The sequence below is a fragment of the Balaenoptera musculus genome, chromosome 14, assembly GCF_009873245.2.
Source record: "Balaenoptera musculus isolate JJ_BM4_2016_0621 chromosome 14, mBalMus1.pri.v3, whole genome shotgun sequence".
Lineage (NCBI taxonomy): Eukaryota > Metazoa > Chordata > Mammalia > Artiodactyla > Balaenopteridae > Balaenoptera > Balaenoptera musculus.
In genome coordinates this window covers 65,816,575-65,842,739 of record NC_045798.1, presented here as the reverse complement: position 1 = coordinate 65,842,739, position 26,165 = coordinate 65,816,575, and the positions used below count along the sequence as shown (strand labels likewise).

At 47.4% G+C, this 26,165-nt stretch overlaps 1 protein-coding gene across 3 annotated transcripts; it reads right to left on the bottom strand.

The window, feature by feature from the left end:
* Positions 1-389: 389 nt before the first annotated feature.
* LIPG (lipase G, endothelial type) lies at positions 390-26,165 on the bottom strand. 3 transcript variants are annotated; one of them, XM_036823074.1, is made up of 10 exons: positions 24,790-25,215; positions 21,681-21,862; positions 19,840-20,019; positions 18,395-18,506; positions 11,924-12,145; positions 9,606-9,848; positions 8,809-8,929; positions 7,653-7,871; positions 4,859-4,963; positions 390-2,472 (listed from the first exon to the last, which is right to left on the bottom strand). In XM_036823074.1, the coding sequence occupies exons 1-10, from the start codon at positions 24,884-24,886 to the stop codon at positions 2,451-2,453; spliced, it is 1,503 nt and encodes a 500-aa protein (XP_036678969.1). In that variant the 5' UTR covers positions 24,887-25,215; the 3' UTR covers positions 390-2,450. The 3 variants fall into 3 exon arrangements, with proteins under 3 accessions (XP_036678969.1, XP_036678971.1, XP_036678970.1); XM_036823076.1 differs by lacking the exon at positions 24,790-25,215 and adding an exon at positions 26,092-26,165 and having other exon boundaries at positions 399-2,472; XM_036823075.1 differs by lacking the exon at positions 390-2,472 and having other exon boundaries at positions 4,916-5,049; positions 24,790-25,218.

Below are 26,165 nucleotides of genomic sequence, written 5' to 3'. Positions count from 1 at the left end.
AACATCTTAGGAATGACAGAGCAAAATCTAAGAGCCTGGCTTTATGGAACAGAACCTCAATACCAGTCGAGACTTTAACACAATAGAGAATTCATCTTCTATCTGGTTTAAGTCACTGTTATCTAGATCCCATGGGACCAAACCTATATCCTCACCAACGTTCCCCAATACCTAGCCCTCCTCCCCAGTCCTTCCAAACATCCACCTTCAGGACTTTCTATTGCGATTCGAATAATTTCTCCTCTTGTTCTTCAGTGAAAGGAGTTGTTGTCTGCTTCTTACCAACAATTAGTATCAAATAGAGAATATATCCTATATTAAAGTAACTTTTTGTCAAAACCTAGGCTTAGGCAGGCATAATTCTTTCAAATTTTAAGAACTGAGTTGCTAGACCATGAAGAATTTTGTAGAATTTTATTATTTTACTATTAAAATTTTTAATCTTGAAATTGGTTAATCATAAAGTAAAAACTAACCATATATTTATTTTTATACATTATATACACTTGAGAAATAAATAGTATTCTAAGCATTTAAAAAAGCATCATTATATACAAATAAGGCTTCAAGCCAAATGTATAAATACAGGACCCACTGAGGATTCGATTCCCAAGGCTTCCATTACAAAAGCAGAAGTAACCAGGATGCACAGTCAATAATACAAGCTCTACTTTGGCTAGAATGCAATCACAGAAGCAACAGAAAAGGCACACAATTGGATTGAGAAAATACCTTGAATTAATGTATTTGACCGGTTATGTCTTCAGAGGTTTGGCACAGAACGATGACACAACTTTGGCACAATAGAGATGAAAACAATGTCCTTTAAAAACCTAAGTACAGAGAAAATTGCTCTCCCCCTTTCCCACTTGACATCACATCTCCTTCCAAATCAATCTCATCCATAAAAATCCCAACCCCTGGCCCAGTTGTTCTCCCAGTTATATATTAATAAAAGAGTTTCGGGTTTCATGGATGGCTCTGAAAAAAATTCCTTGTTTGTTACATCTGGGGCATATTGGTGGGAAGTGGCTATATGAGTCCTGATGAAGTTGCGGAGATGAGCATACCATGGGCATTGCCTCCAGGAAGTCTAGGTCCTCACCTGGTTCCTCTACCAACTTGGTATATAATTCTAGGCCCGTGCTGAACCTCACTAAGCTTCGGTTTTGTAAAATAGAGATAATAGTAACTGCCCTGCTCACCTCCTGTTGTGAGTCTCTAATTAAGTGATGCATGTTCAAATCTTTTGAAAATTATAAAAGGGTTCCTCAGATATCATGTATATTAATTCAAACCAAGATCTAGAATTAGGGGCTTTTTGAAGAAGTTCGGCACAGAAAGGGCACTGGTATTGGAAGAAGATATTTCAAGGAAAAAGCATGGCATTAATTCAATCTTGGCACCAGCTGTGTGTGACAGGTGCTGGTTTCTATATGAACAGACATGTGTAACATATGTAATAGCTTCCAGCTTCCTACACAGGAGAGATTTTGCCAATCATATTCAGCAATTGGCACCATTCTGTCCCTAACACGTATAACACTCCGCTTGCCACTCTGCTGGTGATCAAAAATATAACTCTTAAGGGAAATGCACTTTAACTAAGAAGAAATAGGTAGAAATCACTTAAAGCCTCAGGTCCCCAACTCTTACATCCTGTAGCCCTCCCAGTGCCTCTCATGCCTTTCATATCACGTGCATATTCATGAATCATCTAAGGGAGCCTAGACATCCCAACGCCATTAGGTTTCAAATGAGAAGATGGTCTGCAAAGATTTACTAAGGTATCTACTGCCACGTGATAATTAAGTTTCAGTGCTTAATAAACATTTGTCCAATCAAAAAATGAGCAATGGAAAAATAAGAAAGACAATGATGTGTGCTTTAGAGAAGGAGTTGGGGAGCAGGACCGAATAAAATGTAACCAGTCCACATTACCAGTTACCCATCGAACCCCAAGAGCGAGGGTTCTCCACACCTCCCCAGATCTACTCTCCCTCCCCCGGTGAACAAGGTCCCAGGTCTGCCATCCTGACACGAGTCAGCTCCCAGCAGCAAGACCCCTCATTATGACTCAAGTCAGGTCAGGCAGCTGACAGCCTTCCATGCAGAGTCACTCAGAGCCTGTGTTCCTTGTTGGGTGAAGCACAAGCTCATCCAGTCACTGAGAAACCAGCCCGGTGTGCATAGAGGCCAGGGCATCGGCTGTTTGCACACAGATCTGGAGTTAGAGCTATCCTAGAGCAGCAGCGGGAACAGCAGTATGTGGTCTCCTCTGGAGAAAAGTCCCAGCCATCACAGGAGGCACGGTGCTGGGCCCAGCAAGCGGGCTCCTCCCATTGCTCCAGGGTCAAGGCCAAGAAGGGTCTTTCCATCAGGTGGGTCCTCAGCAGTAACGTTCCTCCATGTGCTTGGAAATCAGGGAGTGGGGGGACTTGCAGGCACCTTCAAGGATGCTCCAGGGTTGGACTGAAAGGAACCACGTGGGAGTGGTGTTCATTAGCTGGCTTTGCAAACATGCAACTCTGTTTACCACAAGACCAAGCTTTCTTCCCTACCTATCAGCCTCTTTTATTTGCTTCCCTTCAGAACAAATGGAGAAAGTCCTGAATGCTCCTTCCTCCCCCTCCCCCAACAAGCCACAGATTCACTTTGAGAAACACCACACCGGAGCCTGCTCTGGGTTCCCAGTTCCATACACTGTAGTGTTGACATCTGCATATTTAGCAGAATACTCACCCACAGCACGCACATGTGCACACAAGCACACACACACACAAACACAACTTCGGGAAGAACTATAAAGTGCTCCTTTGCTTTGATCTAGAAACACAAGAGAGCCTGCAGTATGGCAGGAAGGGGGCAAGGCAAAGTCAGGACATCTTGATTCTAGTCTCAGCTACACTAACGCACTATTGAGCCTCTTGGAACCTCAGTCTCCTTCTCTGTGAACAGGTGAACGGTCTCCATGGCAGGAGAGAGAGTACTGAAGGTGTAATATATGTCCAGGGATTCACCACTTCTTGGTGTTAATTTATTACTCGGGCTCCTATTGTTTTCTGTTCCTTTGAGGGCAAAGGAAAGAACTTGTTTTCTCAAAGAGGTATTCTGAGGCGAAGTATAATGTTCTCAACTGTTACAAAGTTCTGGAGCAGAAAAGAAGTATATAAGAATAACAATTAGAATAGCAATCCTTCCTGGGTGTGTCCAATTTACATGGCTGTTCTGAGGATCAATGAAGTTAATACATGTGGAAGCACTTGGAAAGGTATAAATTTGAATACAAACATAAAGAATTAAAATTAGGGGCTTCCCTGGTGGCGCAGTGGTTGAGAATCCGCCTGCCAATGCAGAGGACACGGGTTCGAGCCCTGGTCTGGGAAGATCCCACATGCCGCGGAGCGACTGGGGCCGTGTGCCACAACTACTGAGCCTGCGCGTCTGGAGCCTGTGCTCCGCAATAAGAGAGGCCGCGATAGTGAGAGGCCCGCGCACCGTGATGAAGAGTGGCCCCCACTTGCCACAACTAGAGAAAGCCCTCGCACAGAAGCGAAGACCCAACACAGCCAAAAATTAATTAATTAATTAATTAATTAAGAAAAAAAATGTACTTAAAAAAAAATTTTTTTAAAAAAGAGAATTAAAATTATTACTATAGCAGAAAATCATATCCAGACTAGACTGAGTCACTTAATTAGACGGGCAGTTTTCAGAATCCCACAAGTCCTGTGATCACCGAGCTTGTGGTCACGTTGATGCTCCTGAACAGGAGACAGAGTAGCCCGGCCCTCCGGGTTGGCAGACAGTTAATCACAGGGGATCCCAGCATGGGCAAGGCTGCTTGATAATTGATACCCAGATTGAGGAGAGGTGACTTATCTGCGCAAGTGGAACCTCCATGCGTGAGAAAGAGCACAGGCTTTAGAGTAAACCAACCTGCTTCAAATCCTTACTCTGCCATCACCAAGTGGGGGACCTGGAGAGAGTGACCAAACCTCCCTGAGTCTCGGGTTCCCCAACTGTTCACAGGGTTACGACACCAGCACCATGAGCTTGATGATCAAAGTAAATGAGATGATGTATGGAAGGCACTAACACAGGGTGGGCGCACACTCCGTGCTCGGTGTAAGGCAGCAGCATTATCATCTAGTACCTCTGGTGGAACCAGGGGTAGGGGCTGGTGGGGGCCATCTCCCTCCTCCTCAGCAGGCATTTAGACTCAGAGGGTGTGTGACGGAGTCCCCTTTTGGATGCACCCACTGCCTCATACCACGAGATCATCCTTCCTCAATTCTGAGATAATGAGACTTGCACGGGGCAAGGAGGACACTGAAGCAAGAGCACATGAGCATTCCTGCTTCTCAAAAAGGGGGAGAGTCGCCCACTAATATCCACTCACACCAACCTGGGTTCCAAAAAACCTTAAAGGGGGGCTATGCCTTGTGCTTCTCCCTTACCTCCCACCCAACTCCCCACTCCAACCTGGTGCCCAGAAGGAAGCTGGGAGCCCTGGAACTTCCCACGGCCCCAGTCACTACAGAGAAGTTCCATCTAAGATGAGGACATGGGTACCAAGCTTGGGGACTTAGTCACTGAAAGACCTCATTCCAGCAGGACCACGGCTGTGACACCTACAGGATGAAGCAGAGCAAGAGGCAAAGGGACATTCACACCATCCAACATCCTATCACACTGATTTGTCTATCTCCTTCCAGCAGAAGGTCATCTTCATAAAGGAAGGGACTTTTATCTGTTTTTGTTGACTTCTATGCCCTAAGTGCCAGACGCATCTCCAGCCTACACTAGGGGACCCATCAACATGCATTGCATGAACCTCTGAGAATGTCCTGCTTACCTGGTTTCATTTTTCATTCTCCAGCCATCCCGACACTTGTGAAACCAGAGCTCTTGGCCAGGGGATATGCGGGTGTTCTCAAGATCTTCTGCACAAAAAGTCAATCTAGGAGGAAAAAGAAACCACCGATGTAGCCAAAACTCTAGGGGTAGGTACATGGCTGTGCATCAGCCATATGGTGCTTTCTGGACCTGAGGCAGATGGAATAAGGAGAAAAGAGAAGTTTTTATCATGTGACCCCTGACTCAAGACCCTTCAGAACTCCCCACTGCTGCTACAAGCACACTAAGTGTCTCACTTTGATGTCTCCCATGATTCAGCTCATGCAGACTTTAATCACACCCCTTCCACCTTCTTCCTTCTGTCTATCCAAAAGCCTGCCTGCCTACCAAGGCATATCCTCTCTGAAGCCTCCCTGATTGCCCGAGACCTTATTAATCTAACCCTCCATTGACCTTCCAATTTAATAAATAGGCACATCCTTATATAAATGTTGCTTTTGTTATTGTCATTACTTCTTATGACATGGAGTTAATAATGAAAGCTTTAGCTAATTTTGACACATTATATCCTGCCTTGAATAGCTTGTGGATTCTTGCATCCATGGTGCACTATAAACTCCTTGAACGGAGGAACTCCAGGTCCCTCCAGCATGGTGTCCAGAAATACCCATTGACAAGCGTAACTGGAACTCGGCTGTGAGTTAACATCAAAGATTCAAGAAGTAGACAACCAAGATCACAGGAAGAATCAGTGGTCTAATAACCGTTTCAACTGTAACTTACAGCCCAACCATGTGGGCTGCCCCAGCCTCAGTGGTGTGTGGACAGCATGACCTCATGACCAATAGACATGTGGGACACCTGACCGTGACGTTTACCAGCAGGACAAAAGCCACATTCCGAACAGCTTTCAGAGCCTTCGCCAGGAAGCCCAAACAGCCCATAAACACCCGCAACACTCACAATCAGGAAATACAAATGAAAACAACAGTCGGGGACCAATTCATACTCAACGGAATAGCAAGAATGTCCACCAAAGGTAGGTGAGGAGGAGGGGAATAGGAAGCTCTTACTGTGTGGATAAGATTAAAAATTGGTCCAACCACTTTGGAGAGGGATTTAATAATATCCAGTCCAGGTGGAGAATACATATACTATAACCCAGTGATTCAACATGTCCCAAAGAAGCCCTCACACACGTACACAAGGAAAATGTCCCAGGATGTTCATCTCGGCACTATTTGTAACTGCAAAAAAGTAGCAACAACTTAAATATTCAGCAGAACAATGGTGAAACTACTGTTTGCGCAATGGCAGGTTACATACAGGAGTTGAATGTGAATAGACCAGATCTGTATGCATTGGATAAATCTCATAAACTATGTTGAATTGAGAAAAACAACTTTTAAAGGAATATGTCCACTCATGTAAACTTCAGAAGCAACCAAAACAATTCTATAGGTTGTTTATGGATACAAACAGAAGTAGTGAAAGTATAAAAATCATGAAGAGGAAAACACACTAACATTAGTTAATGTTGGAAGATCAGTACATTTGGTTTGAAAGGGGAGGAGTCGGACAGGGGAGGGGCACAAGGGGGTTTCAGCTTTATCTGTAATGTTTTACTGTTTAAAATCTTATATCTGAAACCAATATGAAAATGGTTTACATTTATTAAGTCTCAGTGGTTTATTAAATTTGAAATATTTTATAAAAATGATCATCTTTCTGCTACCACACATCTTTCTGGTACAGGCTGCACTTATAAGCACCGAGAGAACAAAAAAGACACGCAATTATCTAGACCACAGCCTTCATGCTAACAGCTCCCCTCAGCTGGCACCCACCCCTGCCACATACACACCAGTGCACAGATCTTTAGACCAGAATCACTCAGACAAGGAACCTAAGCCTCCACCCCCTGCATGGCCAAGCTGCACCCTAAGTGGTGGATGGAAACGAGATGCATGAAGGACTGTAATGGAGAAAATGCCAGAAGAGACAGAAAGAGGGTGGAGGCTTCTTCCCACCATTCCAAGGCTGGCAGTGACCTCCCGGAGGTCTGCTGAAGGATTTGGCCAAGGAAACCCTCCTCTCTTGACAAAGGTCTTCCGGGCTTCCTGGCTCCCACTTAGAAGCTGCTCCAAGAGTCAAGGCACGTTTTAGTGGCTGATTTAGGGGTGGATTTTTCGTGTTGGGCTTGGTTAACAGACGTGGGGAAACTGCCAGCTGGCATGGCACAGAGGAATCTCTGTTACTTGACGTTAGCGCCCCACCCATGTCCTTGAGTCAGAGCCTCCCAAGGAGAGGTATAATGCTCTGAAAATTGGATGCAAGGGAAGCCAGGACTCCCACAGACCTCATCCATGCAGGCTCCCTAAACTGGATAGTCCGGTTTGCTCTGGACAGGAGCAAGCAAAGGCTTTTGGTTGCACGGACCCCAGAGCAAACAAATTAACAAGGCAGCACTCCTAAAGAGCCCTGTCCAGGAGAAGCCCCCTTCCTCCGGGCCAGCACAGGGCTTGGCAAATGCAACAAGGGCTGGATTCCAGCCCCCGCTTGCCCACCCCTCTCAGCCCAGGGCCTGTGATCAGGGCACAAGCTGCACAACAGTTGACAGAGGCCTTGATCTGGAATTCAGTTTTCCTCGCAAAGGGTTTGCGGTTTTGCCCACGTACTCTGGATATGGAAAGATGGAAGGTGTACGCTTAGCAAAGGAAAGGACGCTGCAGAGACACACGCCTTCTGCTGACCATGGACACAGAACACAGAAAGGGTCATGAGGCACTTACTTCCTCTGGGTTTCCCCGGACTTGACCCGAATGCGTCTGATATTCAGCTCTTGCTCGGACCTGCGGGGCTGAGACAGGTAGCTGCGAAGCTCTTTCCACAGGTTGTACCAGGACTGAGAAGTCCTCTCCCAGGTGAGTTTGATCTTCAGGAGGTCTCCCAAGTCCTCTTCGGTGTAGACCAGGAAGGTGTTGGTGGCGTTCAGCCCGATCTGCTCCACTCTGCAAGGGGAGAGGGAAGCTGGTCTCAGTCCCCCCACCACCTGGAAAACTGCAGCACCGTGGAGGTAGACGCAGTGGCAGCACCTGCCCCACTCGGATTGGAGAGAAATGCACAAGAGGTCCCCCCTATGTCCTCCACGTCCCACCAGCAGGGCCGGGATGAAAACTCAGCTGTGCTCCACACGGGCAGAGAGATAATGTTGCCCACGGCACCCCAAACCATTCCTGAGCATCTCCCCATTTATGCTACTTCCTGGGGGTGGGGGGACAAGACCAGGAAAGAACAGAAATGAGAAAGCGCAAAGAAGCCACATCCCCACTCAACAGTGCCTCTTCCTCTCAGCCCACAGGCATCCGTCTCCCTCGGAACTCCCAGCCCCTCCTGCCTGTCCCTCTCACGTGGCACTTGGGAGAGCCTGTCTCACCACATCTGTGTGCATGAGTGTGTGCGTACAAGCCTGTTCCTCCTGCTAGACCCACAGCCCTGAGAGCGAGTATTCTGATGACGTTACTTTACTCTGTTACTTTACTTTGCAAGCCCAGCATTACTCAGTGTGGCGCTTTGCACCTTACAAGTGCTCAATGTATACAGATCGCTGTGTGCCCCTCCCACAGATAATTAGAAACATGCCAGGGATGATCCTAAAGCCTCAGGAATCAGGCGTTCTCTGAAATGAAACAGTAGTTTCTGCCCAGCTGATCCAGCAGATTCTCACGCTGCTGATTCATCCCAGGAGCTGCCCTCCCAGAAACGTTCTGAGTCAAGGGCTAGGTGGAGAGCGTGAAGCAGGAGAGGAACCACCCAGCTCCTCCCTGGCACGCAGACTAGCTCCCCTGCACTTGTTCACCTGGCACACAGAGAGCTCCTGCGCTCTCTCTCCTTCTCAAACCAACTCGTTCTCTGTCCTGAACTCAGCAAAGGAAACCCATGACTTACATTTCCAAAGGCAGAATCTGGGAGTCTGCATTGGTGCCATAAAGGGTGACATAAAAGGTGGGCTCGATTTCTCCCATGTTCTTGTAGCTGAAGACATGGATTTTCATCTGATAATGGTAAACTGCAGAGACAGCAGAACAAAGACATTTGTGAGCCTTGCTTGTCATCTTAGGGCACCCTGACCCAAACTGAGTCACCCAGCACAGTGAGTTTTTAGGGACTCTCATCTTTTTGGTCCAGCCCAGCCTCTAAACTCCCTTTGATCTCATTCTGTCCAATGGCCTAAGAGGTCACTGCAGTATAGAAGAAGGAGCCCTGAACTTGGGGGTTGGGGGACCTTTGGGGGATGTTGACCTAGACACTTTCTAGCTGTGTGACCTTGAATTAAGGACCAAGGTATTAACTTCTTGAGCCTCAACTTCCATCCACAATACCCACAAAACCTTACGGTTTTATAACATGCTATAAAAATGCGAGATATCATTTTGATCCCCTGTTAGTCCTATCACAGATTATTTTGATGATCAAATGAGAAAATAAATATGAAACAGCTTTGAAAAGCTAAATGCAAGATAGATATTTAAGATAGCGATATTGTGATCATAGAGTGATGATTCACATCACAAAAGGAGTCCCCATCATTTATTTTTAAAGATTTACTTTCCTAGGGCATACACAGTTTAATGTGTTGTGCAGTTATTTGATTTAACTGCAGGAATGTGCCCGTCTACAATGTGGTATTTAGAAGGAGGAAAAATGTCCTTCCCCAGGGCAATGCAGGTTTGGATGAAGGTTACCTCTGAAAGGCATGCCTGCCCGGGTTTTTAGGTACATTTTGCTGTTCCTCTTGTTCCTCATTTTCTTGGCATTGTAGCCAATGCTATTACAACGGTTCTTCCGGCAACTGAGGCAGATCCCCTTTTTGAAGCGGTTGGAGTCCGTGCACTGGAATGCGAAGCTCGGCTTGTCCTGATTCACCAGGGAGTCGACAAAGAGGTGTACTGCCCGCTCGTGCTCGCATCTCACCACCTCTGCAATTGCTGGGGGAGAGAGAGATGGAGACCATCAAGGTGAGCTGCTTCTCGGTGATCCGCCCACTCCATCAGTAAGTACTGTACACTTCATCAGAAATAACTGCTTTTCATGTCGCTGTTAGTAAGCTTGTTTGTGTCATCCTTAATGCATGCCCAGTGATATGCTGTCTTTAGAACTGAAAGCCAGTCCTGCCACCGAACTGCTCGCCCTCCGGGTGGGAAGACAGCACTGATATACATGAAGCGATAAAGAGCAAGAGAGTGCATCGGACAGGCACTAAACAGGGTAATGGAGACCAGTTGTGCAGTAAGAGTCACTAAGTCCCGACAGAGTCGTGCGGTCACAAAATGCTGGAAATGGATCAGATGCTAAACATCATCTAGTCCAGGGCTCAGCAAACTGCACCTTGCAGGCTGGCCCCATTTTAGTAAAGTTTTATTGGAACATAGCCACACACATTCATTTACCTGTTGTCTCCGGCTGCCTCCACGCTACGGTAGCAGAGTGGAGTTGTTGAAACAGAGACTGTATGGCTTGCAAAGCTGGAAATATTTACTAGCTGACTCTTTAAGAAAATGTTTGCCAGGCTTCCCTGGTGGCGCAGTGGTTGAGAATCCGCCTGCAAATGCAGGGGACACGGGTTCGATCCCTGGTCCGGGAAGATCCCACATGCCACGGATCAACAGAGCCCATGCGCCACAATTACTGAGCCTGTGCTCTAGAGCCAGCGCGCCACAACTACCGAGCCTGCGTGCTGCAACTAGAGAAAGCTCACAAGAGCAGCAACGAAGACCCAAAACAGCCAAAAATAAATAAACAAAATACATAAATTTATTTTTTAAAAAAACCTTAAAAAGAAAAAGGAAAGAAAATGTTTGCCAACCTCATTCTAGTCCAATACTTTCAGTTGTAGATTATGGACCCAAATGCCCTTAGAGGTGAAGTCATTTGCTCAGGGTCACAGAGTCAGTTTGTTGCAAAGTTAGGAGTATAATTTGGATTTTTTTGACCCGTAGTAATCATTATTTCTTGTAACCAGAGGCTAAAGCCAATAGTTCCAGTAAATCCTTGGAACTTAAGAAAAATTTGGCAAAGCTCCCCTTCCCCTTCCGCATTAACATCACCAGCCTTAAGAAATGCCATCATCTGATCCCCCTGAGGCAGGGCTGAACTCCCCTTGCATGAACCCCCAAGCCCCGCAGGGGCTCCTTGGATGTTATCACCTTGGAAGAGGGCAACTTAAGACTGAGTGACAGAGTGGACATCCCAAGAGCAGAGCATCACAGTGGAGAGAGCCAACTGGGGCCAAGACTTAGAAATGCTGCCGGGATGCAAGGCGGTGAGCAAACGAGAAACCAAGCACAACAGTTTCAGCAGCAAACTCACTTCAGACCAAGACTGCTGGGAATAGGCTTAGGCATTCAGGAAGACAGATTATAAGTGAATGGAGGAAGAATCTTGATTTTACTTCTTTAAAATGTTACAAAAAATTAAATTATAGTACATCCATGCTAAAGAATATTATACAGCCTTTTACAAGAATAATGTAAGTAGATATGTGTACTCTGATGTCTAAGAATGCCCATAATATATATTAGGACTGAAAAAGCAAAGTTGCAGAACAATGTGATTTTGAAAAATATCACACACACACACACACACACACACAAATAAATTTGCAAAGCAATAAGAGTGGAAGGATACACACAACATGTTCATATTGGCTACATCTGGAGAGTGAAAGTAGGAGTAGGTGTGGGAGATGAGGGGGTACTTTTACTTCTTGCTTTAGGCAATTTTGTAATGCTTGATTATTTTCCCAACAAATATGTATTCCTTTTGTTATAAAAAGAAATTAATCAATAATAACTGTGACCTCAAAGCACAAGAAAGCAGAGCAGAGACCACGGGAAGGCTGTTAATAGGCTTGCAGGATGATGAACTGTGGAATGAACAGTGTTGAAGGGCCACTGGGAGGTAGTGGGAATAATGAAATGGGTGCTGTCGGGAGCACTAACAGCTCTGGCTGATTTAGGAGGAGACGCTATAACTGAGTCAAAACAAAAAATAAGGAACTCACTTCCATATGCAATTGACCCCAAGACATCGTTGAGTCCACAGCCCGGCTGGAAGTCACCTCCGTTGGGGTAGATGTCAATGTGACCCACGGGCATCTGAATCCCGATGCTCAAGCCAAAGGAGCGCGTGTAGGTGTGCAGGACATCCACGAAGTCTGCATCGTCAGGGGACAGCCTCTTGTGGATGTCAACCCCTTCAAACATGGGCCCAGCAGGATCCAAACCTACAGCAGAAGGGGGAGCCAAGACCAGCTGTGTCAGGTGCGCTAAGGCAGCGAGTCCTGATGGATAGCTAAGTCGGCGAGTGTAAAATGAAGACATCCCCACCCTGGGAATCCTAAAGGGTATGGTGCCTGCTGCAGAGGAACGTATGCTTTCTCCTGACGCCTTCACCTGTCCTGACAACTCAGCTGACTCAGTAAACTGGCCACGAGGTTCAACTGACACGTGGATCTGAGGAACCGCGCACTGTCAGAACTGCAGCAGTTCTAGAGGCTTCCCTGGTGGCGCAGTGGTTAAGAATCCGCCTGCGAGTGCAAGGAACACGAGTTCGACCCCTGGGCTGAGAAGATCCCACGTGCCACAGAGCAACTAAGCCCGTGCGCCACAACTACTGAGCCTGCGCTCTAGAGCCCACGTTCCACAACTACCGAGCCTGTGCACCGCAACTACTGAAGCCCACGCGCCTAGAGCCTGTGCTCCGAAACAAGAGAAGCCACCGCAATGAGAAGCCTGCGCACCGCAATGAAGAGCAGCCCCCGCTCGCAAAACTAGAGAAAGCCCGCACGCAGCAACGAAGACCCAATGCAGCCAAAAATAAATAAATTAAATTAATTAATTTAAAAAAAAAAAAGAACTGAAGCAGTTCTAGAAAGAACTTGGGCTGGCTGAAGCTAAGCCATTCATTCCATTTATTCTGCCACTGGGAGCCCTCCACAGTCTTAATTTTAGCAGAATTTTGACGGAATAACTAAGCTACCTACATCTTCAAGAGGGAAGACTCAGTCTCCCCAAACTGAGCTATTTGTATTTGGACTTACACTTCCCCTTCCTTTAGTTATGAATCAGGCCCAGGAGTGGAATGGCAAGAGGCGGGTACACCAGGCACACTGAGCAGCCGTATCTCAGGCCTCCAGAATTCCTCTCCTTTGCAGCCACAAGGAGAAAACCTTTTGTCTGCAAACTTTCTGTATCAAACAAACAAACAGCACTGCAGAGAGCACTGGTTCTCACATTTGAAACAGCACAAATGTCTCTGGGGAGCTTCTTACAAATTTGGATTCCACCGTGTAGCTATGAAAAACTCTGGGAGGACGCACAAGCCCCAGGTCACCTGTGTGTATGTGTGTCGGGGGAGAAGGCAGGGAAGGCAACTGCAAAGATAGTGGCAGCAACAGAGACACTTTCACCATCTTGTATAATTGTTTGGGAACCACATGAGTGTAAAACCATTCAAAATAGAATTTGCAAAGCATAAAATGCAGATTCCCTGACCCCCAAGAGATTCTGATTGGTAGGTCTGGTGTAGAGCCCAGAAATAGAGGTTTATTCCCCAGCTGATCCTAAAAATAAGTGGTCTGTGGACCAGATTTTGGAAAAACTTCTCCATGGTTCGGTAGCATTTCGAACACGAAATCTGAATGTCTTGATTCATACAGTTCTTGTGCGATATTAAGGAGTAAGGGCTTGTCAAAGTAATACTAGCTACTATTACCAAGCTTAAGTAATTATGGGAGCCGGATTCATCCCAATCTAGAGCCCTACAGACACAGAGAGAGGACCTGGAGAAAGTTAAGAAAAGATTATGTGCAGCAGAGGAAGGGGGTTTGTTTAGTCTAGAACAGTGGTTCTCAACTAGGAGGGATTTTGCTCCCAAGGGGACACTTGGCAACGTCTGGAGGCATTTTTGGTTGTCACAATTGGGGAAGAGGGAGAAAAGAAGCTGCTAGCATCTAGGGAGTAGAGGCCAGGGACGCTGAAAAACATCCTGCAATGCACAGGTCAGCTCCCACACAAGCCTTATCTGGCCCCAAATATGAATAGTTGCTGAGGTTGAGAAACCTGGACCTAGAAACACCAAGGTAGGGAGGAGGTATGACCAGGAACAGAGCTGTGAAAGCAGGAGATGAGTAATAGAACAGTGTTTCCCAGACCCCAGCGCAGTGGAACAAGGGAGCACATCGTGAGGCTTGAGGGGGGTCATTTTAGGATAAACAAAAGGTAGAACTGTTGTCCAGAGTGGACAGTAAACTTGTGGAACTCACTACTCGTGAGAATTGGTAATGATTAAAACTCTGAAGTTGAGAAAAATGTATGAATGACAGAGGCAGAAAGGGAGCCCAGGCTGCCTGGGGTCTCATCTCTAGCCCAGGACCCCAAACAAAGAAAGATGGCACAAAAACAGTGGCTTCCCGGAATAGCCCTCAATGACTCTTTCTAGGGACTGAACGGACACAGTACTGACACAGGTGGCCTCTCCCTGCCTCTCACCATGTCTTCTGGAGAAAAAAAAAAGAAAGAAAGAAGAGGAACATTCTGCTTTGCAGCCAATAAGAGAGGGGCTCTTGTATCGGTGAACAAAAGTCTCCACCAGACAGTCAGTGCCATGGAAACCAAGCTGGGCTGGAGGAATGCAAGCGGCTGACGGGGCTTCTGGAAAGGCCGGCTGGCAGGCAGGCTGAGCCTTCACCTCTCCAGACTGACCCCGCCTGACACATAGCTAGGGCCCACCGACTCTGGGGAAAAGTTTCACAATTTACTTTTTAACTGGGAATGGGAGGGTGACCGCATCCCCTCCAAAAAAAGAGACGATGGAGAACCACCTCTTCTTCCATTCAGTCAGACTCCCCCCAGAGTGTTCTGTCCAGCAAATGGAATATACACGTGCATGCACACGCACACACACACTCTTGTGCACACGCATACACACAGGAAAACCTCCACCTTCTGGCCTGGCAGGGCAGAGGCTGCTGCGCTGTAACAGCTACTGCATCTCTCCCAGCGGGAGAGCGGCAGCACTGCGCCGTGGTGAGGTGCAGGCTCTGGAATCTGATGGCCTGGGTTTGAATCCCAGCTCTGCTACTCAGAGTGTGAGATATCATTAAAGTACATACTGAGTCCTATTTTCCCCAGCTGTAAAATGAAGCCCAAGGACCCTTTTGCCTGGATGCTATGTGGCTTACATATGGCATAAAATACCTGTCACACACTGACTACTTGACATTAGGTAGCATCTAGCCCACAGCCTGCAGGGTGGACACTTCGTTCATACTTCTTGAATGAATGAACAGATCTGCTTGCTTATTTATTTATAACTAACAAGACACAAGTTCAATTAGAAATATATGACCTCGTCCCTAGTATGTCACGGAATTCCCTCAGAAGCCTCAGAGGATAAAACTTTAGCAAACCTCAGTCCACAGCTCTCTGGTCCAAGCAAGACTGGGGTTCAGGCACCTCCTGCGGGTTCAGGCACCTCCTGCAGGTCCAGGCTAAGGACCCCTGCTGGCCTCTGTACAGCGGCATCACTGGCCTCTGTCCCGCACAAGCTGTAGTCTCTGGTCCTCTTACCAGTCAGGACCACCTGGTTCCCAGACCCATGGGAAGTCTGAGGGGAGAGGAGAGAGCACAGGCCTCTCCCATCAGACATGCACAGCAGCGTGCGTCAGGTCAGCCAGATACCCTCTGAGGTGCTGCCTGGCAACTGGACAGAGGCCACTCCTTCCTGTACGTTCACCCCGGTCCCCTGCTCCACAGAGAGAGGCAGCAGAGAAGGGGCTGTGCTCAGGACATGCAGGCCCCAATGCTCTACGCAGACAGCACAGAGCACTGATTAGCATTCTGCCGGCGAAGCCCACATCTCAGCAGCTCCCACCCAGACGGGCAGGGGGAAAGAACTGGAACTCTCCTACTAGCCCCATCTCATTTCAGATTTAGAAAGAGGGAGAGGGAGGATCTGCAGCTTGTCTTTGTTGCCAAGGACACTGGCCCTGGTGCTCTGGCAGGGGCCTTGTGTGTGCTGCAATTTGAGCACAGCTGGCCCAGCTCTGCAACATCTTGCCTCTTGTTGGGGGCTAGGAGGAGGTGCTCAGCCAATAGAACCCTGAGGGGCTTGAGGCCCAACGGCTTTGCTCCAGCAGTGGGTTAATGAGCAGTCATGTGTGGCCACATTGCGCATTAGACAGTTCAGGCCCCGCATCTTGATAACCAAAAGTAAAGCTCTCAAGCTATGCTGAATCAAACAGTTGCATCTAAAGGAGTGTGTGTGTGTGCTCATTAGACTTAAGCCCAGGGACAATGATTTAAGGAGGGCTACTAAACCTCACAAATGTATGTATTTTTAAATCTGCCCCACTGGCTTGTTGCTGAAACCAGAAACTCTACCTTTACTGAATCATTCTCTAGCTAAGGACTCCCTTCTACCTGAACCTTGTTTTCAAACGAAAACATTGCCAGGAAGGAAATGATTAACTCTTTCCTTCTGGGTGGCCAGTTAGGCCCTTAGTATGTTGGAGGTGAGGAGAAGCTGGGAGGGAAAACAAATAAAAGAATGCTAGCAGGAGGATAAAAATTCAGGGCAACAAATTTGCCATTAGGGACTTCTCTGGTGGCACAGTGGTTGAGAATCCGCCTGTCAATGCAGGGGACACAGGTTTGATCCCTGGTCCGGGAAGATTCCACGTGCCGCAGAGCAACCAAGCCCGTGCGCCACAACTACTGGGCCTGCACTCTAGAGCCCATGAGCCACAACTACTGAGCCCGCGTGCTGCAACTACTGAAGCCCGCGCACCTAGAGCCTGTGCTCCGCAACAAGAGAAGCCACCGCAATGAGAAGCCCGTGCACCGCAACGAAGAGTAGCCCCCGCTCACCTCAACTAGAGAAAGCCCGCGTGCAGCAACGAAGACCCAAGGCAGACAAAAATTAATTAATTAATTAATTAAAAATATACATATATAATCTTTTTTTTTCACACACACACAGTGTATTTTATTTTTACAAGAGATAAATAGACTGACACCAAGCATTGTACATGGATGACCACAACAAAAGCAACAATGATTGCAATTACCAAACCTAAAACACACTCATACTATGTCATAATATTGACATTCAGTCCAGTAATCCTCCACTGTAACAGCTCCTTTACTTTGCAGTGAAAATTGATTTGTATATTCTTTGCCTCTGAGTCCTTGTGGGATTTTTTTTTTGAAATTCAGACAGAAAGTCACAAAAATTATACTCATCCTCATCAGTTCACTCAGTCGCATGTAATTAAATTAAAATATATATATATAATCTTAAAAAAAAAAAAAATTTGCCATTAATTTTCTCCTAGAGGAGAGTATGTTTTTTGAGAGGGCCCCCAAATGGGGAACAGAATCCTTTCCACTTTTCACAATCATTCAATGATTTAAATCAAACTGTCATATCAAAAGGTCACCAATTATTTGCCAAGGGGAAGGGGGGGAGGGAAGGATTGGGAATTTGGGATTAGCAATTGCAAATTATTATATATAGGATGGATAAAAACAAGGTCCTACTGTATAGCACAGTGAACTGTATTCAATATCCCGTGATAAACCACAATGGAAAAGAATATGAAAAGAATATATATATGTATAACTGAATCACTTTGCTGTATAGCAGAAATTAACAAAACATTATAAATCAACTGCACTTCAATAAAATTTTTTTAAAAAAGGTCACCAATTCTGCCTATGGAACGTGTATCTCTCCAAATAAACTCGCTTTCACTTAAAAAAAAAAAAGCTCACTAAGATGGAAAATTCAAATTTCTATCGACTACCTGGGTACCAATATCAGACAGAAAGGTCTCTTTAATGACAACATTTAACCACTCATTCTAAACAGGTAATTATCACTAATAAATATGCCAACTAAACATGGGAAAGAGGCTGTTAGTGGATGAAATAGAAACCAGAGGCAGAATTCAAACCACAACTCATCTCTCATTCCTTTCCCTTGAGGTCCTGGCATTATCATGGGCAGAGACTAGAAGTGAGTATCAGAAGCTTGCAGGCCTGGGCTCCACCCCAGTTCTGCCCTTGGGTCTTAGCTCTTTGCCCCTGGGTGTTTCCTCACCTGTTGCATTAGACCTGGTTTTCAAACTGTGCTCCCTGATGCTCTGGGACCCGGAAATTCCTCCAGAGAAGGGGGAGGCTCAAATAACAAGGTTAACATTACTTGCAAATACCCAGCTTTGACCAGAACACAACTTCTATCTGTTTCATACATTGGGGACCTGCATAAGTTCAATTTGAAAAAGGGCTCTGAGACTTTTTGGACATTTGAAAAGCCCTGGATTAGATGTTCTCCAGGTTTCTTCCAAGGCTAACCCTCTACGGCTCACTCCTGCTGCCTCTTAGGGAGTACTCTGGTTCAGGAAAGCCTGGTGGGCAGAGCAGCTGAGGGAGCCCCAGGATCAGCCATGAGTGAAGGGAGCAGCACTTACCCGTGATTCTGCCCACCGTGCCTTTCACGAAGTTGCCAGCGTACCCGGCCACGTGAGCTCCAAGGCTGTAGCCAATCAAGTGAACATCCCCGAGAGAAAAATCCTCCTTCCCCTGCAGGAAGTCACAGAGGCGTGTGAGTGAAGAGCGGGGTCCTGAGTCCCCAGGCCACCAACAATTCAACAAGTCAATCACGTTGGGGAGACGCGGGGGTGGGGGGTGGCAGTGTGGAGCTCAAAGCCACCGGGCTCACCGGAGATTAAGTGCCAGCCACAGCCTGCAGCAGGGTACTCCCTGCCCACCCTCTTAGGCCCACGAGCTGCCAACCTCCTCATCCCAAACCTGCCTGGGACCCCAGAGTTGAAGCTTCAGACCCTGACAGGGCACTCAGCAGTGGGGGTGAGGAGGTGGCGATTTGACCCCATGGCTTAGGAATCAAGCTCGACAAAACAACCCAGGTAGAGGACTGAGGACTGTTCAAGAATCCCGACCAGAATTCTGCCAAAATTATTCAGATTCCATGGGCTTCTAAAAGGAAGCTCAGGCTGGAATTGCCCAGATAATAGGGTCACTTAGCCAGTGTACCCCTGCCTCCCATTACGTCCACTGATCTCAGGTAAATCATGAACCTATAAAAAGTAAATTTAAGACCTCAAGATCTGTTTTCCACATTTGATGCAAGGCACTAAGCTACATTGGTTTGAACCAACCCTTCGTACCCTCAGCCCAGCCACCCTTCAGAAGCCAGAGCAGACTTCAGTACGTATTTAAGATTACAAGCTGGTCCTGGCTTCTGAGGGCATCAGCAATTAATGAACCGAAAGGCAAATTTTCTTCCCGCAAGTAAGGTAAAAGGAAAAATCCAGAAATGTGTCAATAATTAGAAAGCTTTCTAAAAGTCCCAACTTCCAAATATTTCAAGCAATACTTAATTCCGTAAAAATTGGAATCTCAAAGATATTCTCAGACTCCTGAAGTTCACTGTAACTGACCTGTCTGACCTGTATTTCTTTTTTTTTTTTTTTACAGTCTAAGATTTTTTTAATAAATTTAATTATTTTATTTTTATTTATTTTTGGCTTTGTTGGGTCTTTGTGTGCGGGCTTTCTCTAGTTGCGGTGAGATGGGGCTACACTTCGTTGCAGTGCGCGGGCTTCTCATTGCGGTGGCTTCTCTTGTTGCGGAGCACAGGTTCTAGGCGCATGGGCTTCAGTAGTTGTGTCTCACGGGCTCTAGAGTGCAGGCTCAGTAGTTGTGGCCCACGGGCTTAATTGCTCCATGGCATGTGGGATCTTCCCAGACCAGGGCTCAAACCTGTGTCCCCTGAATTGGCAGGCAGATTCTTAACCACTGTGCCACCAGGGAAGCCCCTGACCTATATTTCTTAAAAGGGTTCCGGTTCAAGGTCCTGCTCGTAAATGGAGATGACTCCCTTTGGTCCCGTTACCTGCAACCAGTTGAGCATCCTGGCAACGCTGTGTCCCACCTCCCTTGTATTATTGACCGCGTCTGTGTAAAGCTGGTGAGCCAGCGGGAGCCAGTCCACCACCACGACGTTGGCTCCTTTCTCTCTTGTCTGCAGGGCTGACACGAGTTTGTACAGCCAGCTTTCAAACATGCCGCTCATCTGCAGAGAAAACAGGACTTTTAAAAAAATTCTTCTTCTGGGTTTCAGAAATCCTAATGGATATGGAATTCAGTTCCATGACCTTCTCCCCAGCCACTTCCGGAACCTTCACATTGGCTACCCAGGCACCAAACACTTGCACATGAGCCGGGCCAGCCACAGGCAGGATTGCTACATGGGTGATTGTCTTCCATTGTGCTTGACATCTCCAGTTTTTCCCATCAAAGATGTCAGAGCTGGTGTCCTCTGCTGCTGCCCCACTGACCAATAGGCCCCCTATGAGATATAAGTTGGTGGCGATGCTGGCCTGAGGTTAGCCCAAGTCCCTGTCACAATCAGGCAAGTAAGTGGCCTGGTCCATCATTCAAAGGCAGCTGAGAAGGGTTGCCCTGGAGAATTAGTTTCTTTCTCAGAGATGCAGGGAGATTCTGTCTCTTAGGCAAATGCAGAGTTAACAAGTGACCCCTTCCCACAAGCCATCTCTGCCATCCCTCTTGACCCCAGGGTAGGGAAGATCTGTCCCTGGAATCCCAAATTAGAACTCAGAACACACTTTCCCACAGAAACAAAGTATAAATGGTGACTAGGTCCAGTTGTAAACCCATCCACAAGTACATTATTAGATAAACAGATATTCTGTGCCTGGCCTGGGAACCCTAACGCCATTTACAATCTTGCTTCTATGGGAAACTGCTGTTCCAAGTTCCAAACAGATTATAAAGGAACTTTCTGGAATGCAACCCATTTGTAAGTTGCAGGCAGTTTGTATTTGCATTTTGACAGGGGGCCTTATAAAGGTTCAAGTGCATGATTCTAATCATAGGCTGTGGGGTGAGGATGGATGGCAGGCCCTTAATCATCCCTTCAATTACATTAGGTAGGTAGGTGCCTACATACCACCCACCCCCACCAGGCCTGACCCCAACAGTTGGTGATAGACCTAAAGACCCAGAAAGCATGTAACGGATATGAATTTCCCATCATTAAGAGGGGGAATGCCCCCTCCCAATTAGCCCAGGCAGAAACCTGCTCACTTAATAGTGCCATTTTCCTACAGACTGCCATTAGATGAATGAATAAATCCCTCGCTGGTCAAAAGCTTCTGAGGCTGAGTGTTAAAGCCCTTTTTTGTTGAAGTTCGTCATGGGCTTTTCAATGTGAATTGCTCAGCTAGGTCATATAAAGACTCAGTGCCTTTAAGCGGAGCCATCTCTATGCAAACAGGAGGGCACCATGCCAACCAGGGCCAGCCAGCCAGGCCAGCTGCCTCCTCACAGACTCTCTGAGTCAGTCAAGTTGCTTCAGTTCAGCTCAGCTCTTACGGAGGGATGGCCCCCGCGACGCAGTGGTTGACCAATGTAATTAAGCGTAATTAGAGGGCCCCTTAAGAGCCAGTGGAGCTGGGCTGCTGCCCTCAGGAGAGCCACTTTCTGAAAGCCCGCTGTGTGCCAGTGTTAAATACCACCCTGCTGGAGTCCAGATTGTCCCCTTAGCAAAGTGCCCATTACATTCTTCACAGCTGTCTGAAATACAAGCAGCCCACAAGAAAAGAGGGGGAGAGAGAGTGGAATCTGGAAGCACCAGTATTCTTTCTAATTGACCAAAACAAAGGAAACCAAATCTCCCGGAAAGCTGTAGAGCTCCCTCCCCCAGAGGCTCACCGTCCATCCATGAATGATGAAAAAGGTTTTGGCTGTCATGTTGAAGCCACAGTCTTCTAAGGGCTGGTTGTGGCCAAAGGAGAGGTAGCAACCTTCATGCTCTGGGTCCTCAGAGGTGCGGAGGTTAAATCTCACAGGGGGTTTGGCAGCAGCTGGTACAACCCTGGATTTGTTGAGCCCATCTGGGGAGAAATAACAGAGCAAGGGTATAACTAGCAGGCCTGAGAGATCTAGGGTCTAGTTCTAATTCACTCTTGAGCAAATTACTTAACCCCACTGGGTTTCAGTTTCTACATCTGCTGAATGTTTCCTCCTCACCTCCCAGAAGAGTTGCGAAGATGTTATAAAAGGGACATCTCACCAATATTTAAGAGGATTAATTAGTCACTAGGATCAATTACTGTGAATCTGAAATAAGTCTCTCTTGCTTTTCTTTCTTCTTCCCCATCCAAACGAGTTCTCTTTCCTTCCCTCAAGTTACTAGTTTCACAGTATGGGTCCTTAATTCTTTTCCTGAAATGCTTGGGACCAGTTGAGTTTCAGAATTCAGAAATTCTCAGATTTTAGAAAGGTATTATGGCATATATATATATATATATAAATATATATATAAAATATATTATTATATATATTATTATATAACACCCTCAGCAGGGTCTGGGGCATTCCCATTCATCAAACACACCAATAATATTTCTGCAGGGAAATACATAACTACTCACATTCGAGGGGAAAAAAAAAAAAGATTCTAAATACCCTCTTGTCCGTTCAGGTCAGTTTTTGCTGCCAAAAGAGTAAGAGTTCAGGTCAGGTAAGGCCAGTTCTTGCTGCCAAACAAGTCGCCAAACAAATTTTTCAATTTTCAAAGATTTTGGATTTTGGAATTGGAGGTAAGGAGCTGTTGACCTCTTATGCAATGGGCTTCCCTAATGCTCTCATCTCGATTTCAACACTTGCTCCAAAGACCTCATGCATCCTCAGTGCTCCTTGCAGTACCAGACATGTGCCAGACATTCTTCTAGTTTGTTGAATAAATTAAATAAGTTATTGAAGCCATGGAGAAGCTCATAAGAGCAGCAAAACCTCTCTTTTCAGCTCCACTGCACACACACAGTGCCGTCTAGGAGATGGCCCTACTACAAAACACAGCCCATGTCACTGATGGTCCCTATGGCCTTTTAACACTAAGTACTGTCATCACCACACTATTTCAGAAAGTCATAAATGAGCCTCATCTAGCATTCTTCCAACCATCCAGGATACCATCCCTTGATAACAGGCTAGGAAATTAGAAAATCAAACTGTCCGGTCACCCAGAAATCAAGTGAAAAGGTACCAAATGACCATCCCAGGAGCTTCATTTATCCCAGAGTTAAAAAACAAATGGAGTCATGGAAAGAGAGACCAGAGTGGTGGACAGGTTTGGTGAAGCGGACAAGGGGGAGGACAGCAATGCACCAGATGTAAAAAGGATAAGGTTCCAGAAAATGCCACTAAATATGCATGAGCAGAACTTTGTCATTAAAGTCATGAACAAAAGCCTCAACTGACAGAAATTTGAACCACGGACATAACTCATTCAATATCTCCCAATTTCCACCCAGATAGCCACTCACAGAGACCAGGTGGCGAGTCCAGGAAAAAAGGAAAGGGAGTCTGCTGGCTTCCTGGCACCGACTTGTGGATAAACACACAAACTGACATAAAAGGTTCACCTTAGCAGCTGGCTCTCTCTGACACCACAGTTCTCTAGCTCATTTCTACTACTTCCAGCCTGAGTCACTTCAGCCTCTGGGACTTCATGATCGTCCTTCATCCGGATGTCCTCAGGCTCATTCTCTTACCTCCTTCAGTTCCTTGCTCAGGGGTCAGCCCCTCAGAGATGGAAGCCTGGTCACGGACTAACACTGCACCACCTTCTCCCACCAGCCCTCTGTACTTTCCTCCTCTGCTTTATTTTTTTCCATAACACTGAGCACTATTTATATATTTTAATTAGTTGACTAGCTGTTTTCCCACCACTGAAATGTAAGACCCATGGGGGTAGGGGTTTACACCCATTTTGTTCACTGCTCTATCCCTCACTCCGAGAAGCATGCCTGGCAAATAAATACTTTTTTGAATGAATGAAATGGTCCCCAAATACTCAGAATCACAGAACATAGACTTTGGAAGGAATGTTAGCATTTTACAGGAGAGGAGCTAGAGATGCAACCTACCCTGGTTCAACTGCACTAGAGTTGGGAACATGTTAAATAAAACAAGTTTTCTCCATTCATTCCAATTAACCTCCTGCATGCACATAAGCCACATGGACCAACATCATTGGACCCAACCTCAGCAGAATAGTATAAGATGAAATAATAGTGTGTGGTTCAGAGGTTCCCCGCTCTCCTCTGCTTAGCTAATTGACTTGGTACTCCCGCTGGGTGACCCTACCCTCGCTCCTCCAGGGCAAGTTCCTCCAGTAGAAAAGACTGCCACGCAGAACTCAGAAGAAAAGCTGGCAGCTGCGAGGAGGAGGAGGAGGAGAGGTAGCAAGAGGCAGAGCGAGGGCTGGAAAGACTTCGGGAAGAGGAGGCCGGCAACCTGGGGAATAAGCCCAGCAGCTTCTCTGCACAAATGACTCACCTAGTACTCCTGGCAAGCACTACTCAAACCAGAGCCAGCTACCCTGATACCTTAACTTTCAAGACACCTACGCCGAGATTAAAAGGAAGGGCACCAGGTGATAGAGCTCTAACAACCTTCTTGCCTCGAAAGCCCCAGGTTCAAAGAGGAGGGCAAGGTTAAATAGCTGCTGGCAGCCAACTCTGCTGACTGGACAGCACCGAGAGGAGAACCATATAGCGACAGGGGGGTGGGGCGAGAGCGAGCGCTGGCGAGCGCACCGGCAGCCTGCGGCCTCTTGGATGCCTGGCTGGGGATGTCCTCGTCAGAAGCGCCGAGGAACAAGTGATCTCCAAGGCTGATTAGGAGGAGTAAATGGACAGCGCAGGGGGTAAGGAAGGAGAATGTCGCAGGATCGAGGAAGAAGGGTGGGCAAGACAGAGGGGAACTGGCACAGAAAAGAAGTTGTGGGGTGTTAATAAAAACAAGGACACGTTACCTTGCAGCCGACCCTCTGGACCAAGGGTTGCGGGACCTCCCGCGGCAAAGCAACAGTAAGCGCTCCAGAGGCAGAGCAGAAGACCGGAGTTTCTCATCCTTCCCGGCCACAGCCCCTTCCCCAAAACGGGACTTTTAGAAAGACCAAAAAAAAAAAAAAAAAAAGCCGCCTCTCGAACGATGTTTCCAGCAGTCCGAGCCCGTAAGACTCGAAGTGGGAAGGCTTCTCTCGATCAGAGAGAGTGGTGGCCTTAGACAGCTGCAGGTGGAGAAGATGGAAAATGAAAACTTGGCTAAACTGAGCCACGGGGTGGTGAGGGGAGTGCGAAGATGCTCCAACCAGAGCCAGATCTGCCCTCACCCGTGCCGCTCGCCCGGGAAGCCAGGGCTCGCCACTGTCACACCGCGAGCTCCCGGGCGAGGTAGTTTTTTAAAGTATTGGAGTCATCTGACCCATCGCCAGATGGTGATTTGCATAATTTATTCCCGTCCCCGGACTCTGATTGGTCACACCTTCGCTGACGCCCGAACCAAAGACTCCCCAAAGTATGAATGAAAGCGCCGCACACCCACCGCGTGGACACTCCGCACGCGCCGCCTTGTCTCCTCCCCAGTCAGCTTCGCGGGCAGCCGCGCTCTCGCCACCCCACTTTTTCCTAGTGTCCACTCCCGGACCCTAGATTCTCCGCTCGCCCCTTCAGCCCCAGGAGGGTCATTGCCCCAAAGCCCTGTTCCCGCCGCGCTTGCGATCGCTGGAGAAGGAAGGTTGTCCTCTCCAAGGCGCAAAGCCATCCCCGCGCCCGAAATGATCTCTCCTCGCCCCGGGCCAAGGGTACGGATGGAGGAAAGCCACCTGGTCACCCTGTGATCCTTCTTTTCTCCCTTTCCTCCTGCGCTCCTGCCTAGCGAGGCCCGCGACAGGTGCAGACGGCGTGATCAGACAATAACCCGGCAGAGCGGAGGGGCTGCGGGCTGTGGCCTGGGCGTCAGGATCGTTCAGACCCCTCTCGGAGTCCTCGCTCAGCCACTAGCTGCAAAACTCGCGGCAAGCCACCCAGCTTCTCCAAGGCCTTTCCTTCGTCCCCAGTACGCGGGTGGTAACAGTTCCTGTCGCTTAGGGATGTTGGGGAAATTTAAAAACCTACTATAGTACAGTAGGCCACGTGGTAGGCGCTCTCACACCTGCGGGTGGAGGACTAGAGGGATGCCAGGCGACACTCCCCAAAGGAAACAGTGAGCCACGCTTGGGGATCTCGGGCGCATAACCAGCGCCAAGAGTCGGCTGACGCGCGCAACTACTTACTGAGGGGAATTAGGCAGCTTCTTCCTCTCCCTCCTCATTTTGTCCTCCGCTCCTTCCCTTTATTGCGCGTGTCC

What these genes read in the sequence shown, in the direction of transcription:
- LIPG (XM_036823074.1), bottom strand. Translation starts at nt 24,886, where the DNA reads ATGAGAAACTCCGGTCTTCTGCTCTGCCTCTGGAGCGCTTACTGTTGC. An exon ending in TCCAGAGGGTCGGCTGCAAG is followed by an intron (nt 21,863 to 24,789) that starts GTAACGTGTCCT and finishes ATTTCTCCCCAG; the next exon opens with ATGGGCTCAACAAATCCAGG. An exon ending in GGCAGGCATGCCTTTCAGAG is followed by an intron (nt 8,930 to 9,605) that starts GTAACCTTCATC and finishes CTGTCTCTGCAG; the next exon opens with TTTACCATTATCAGATGAAA.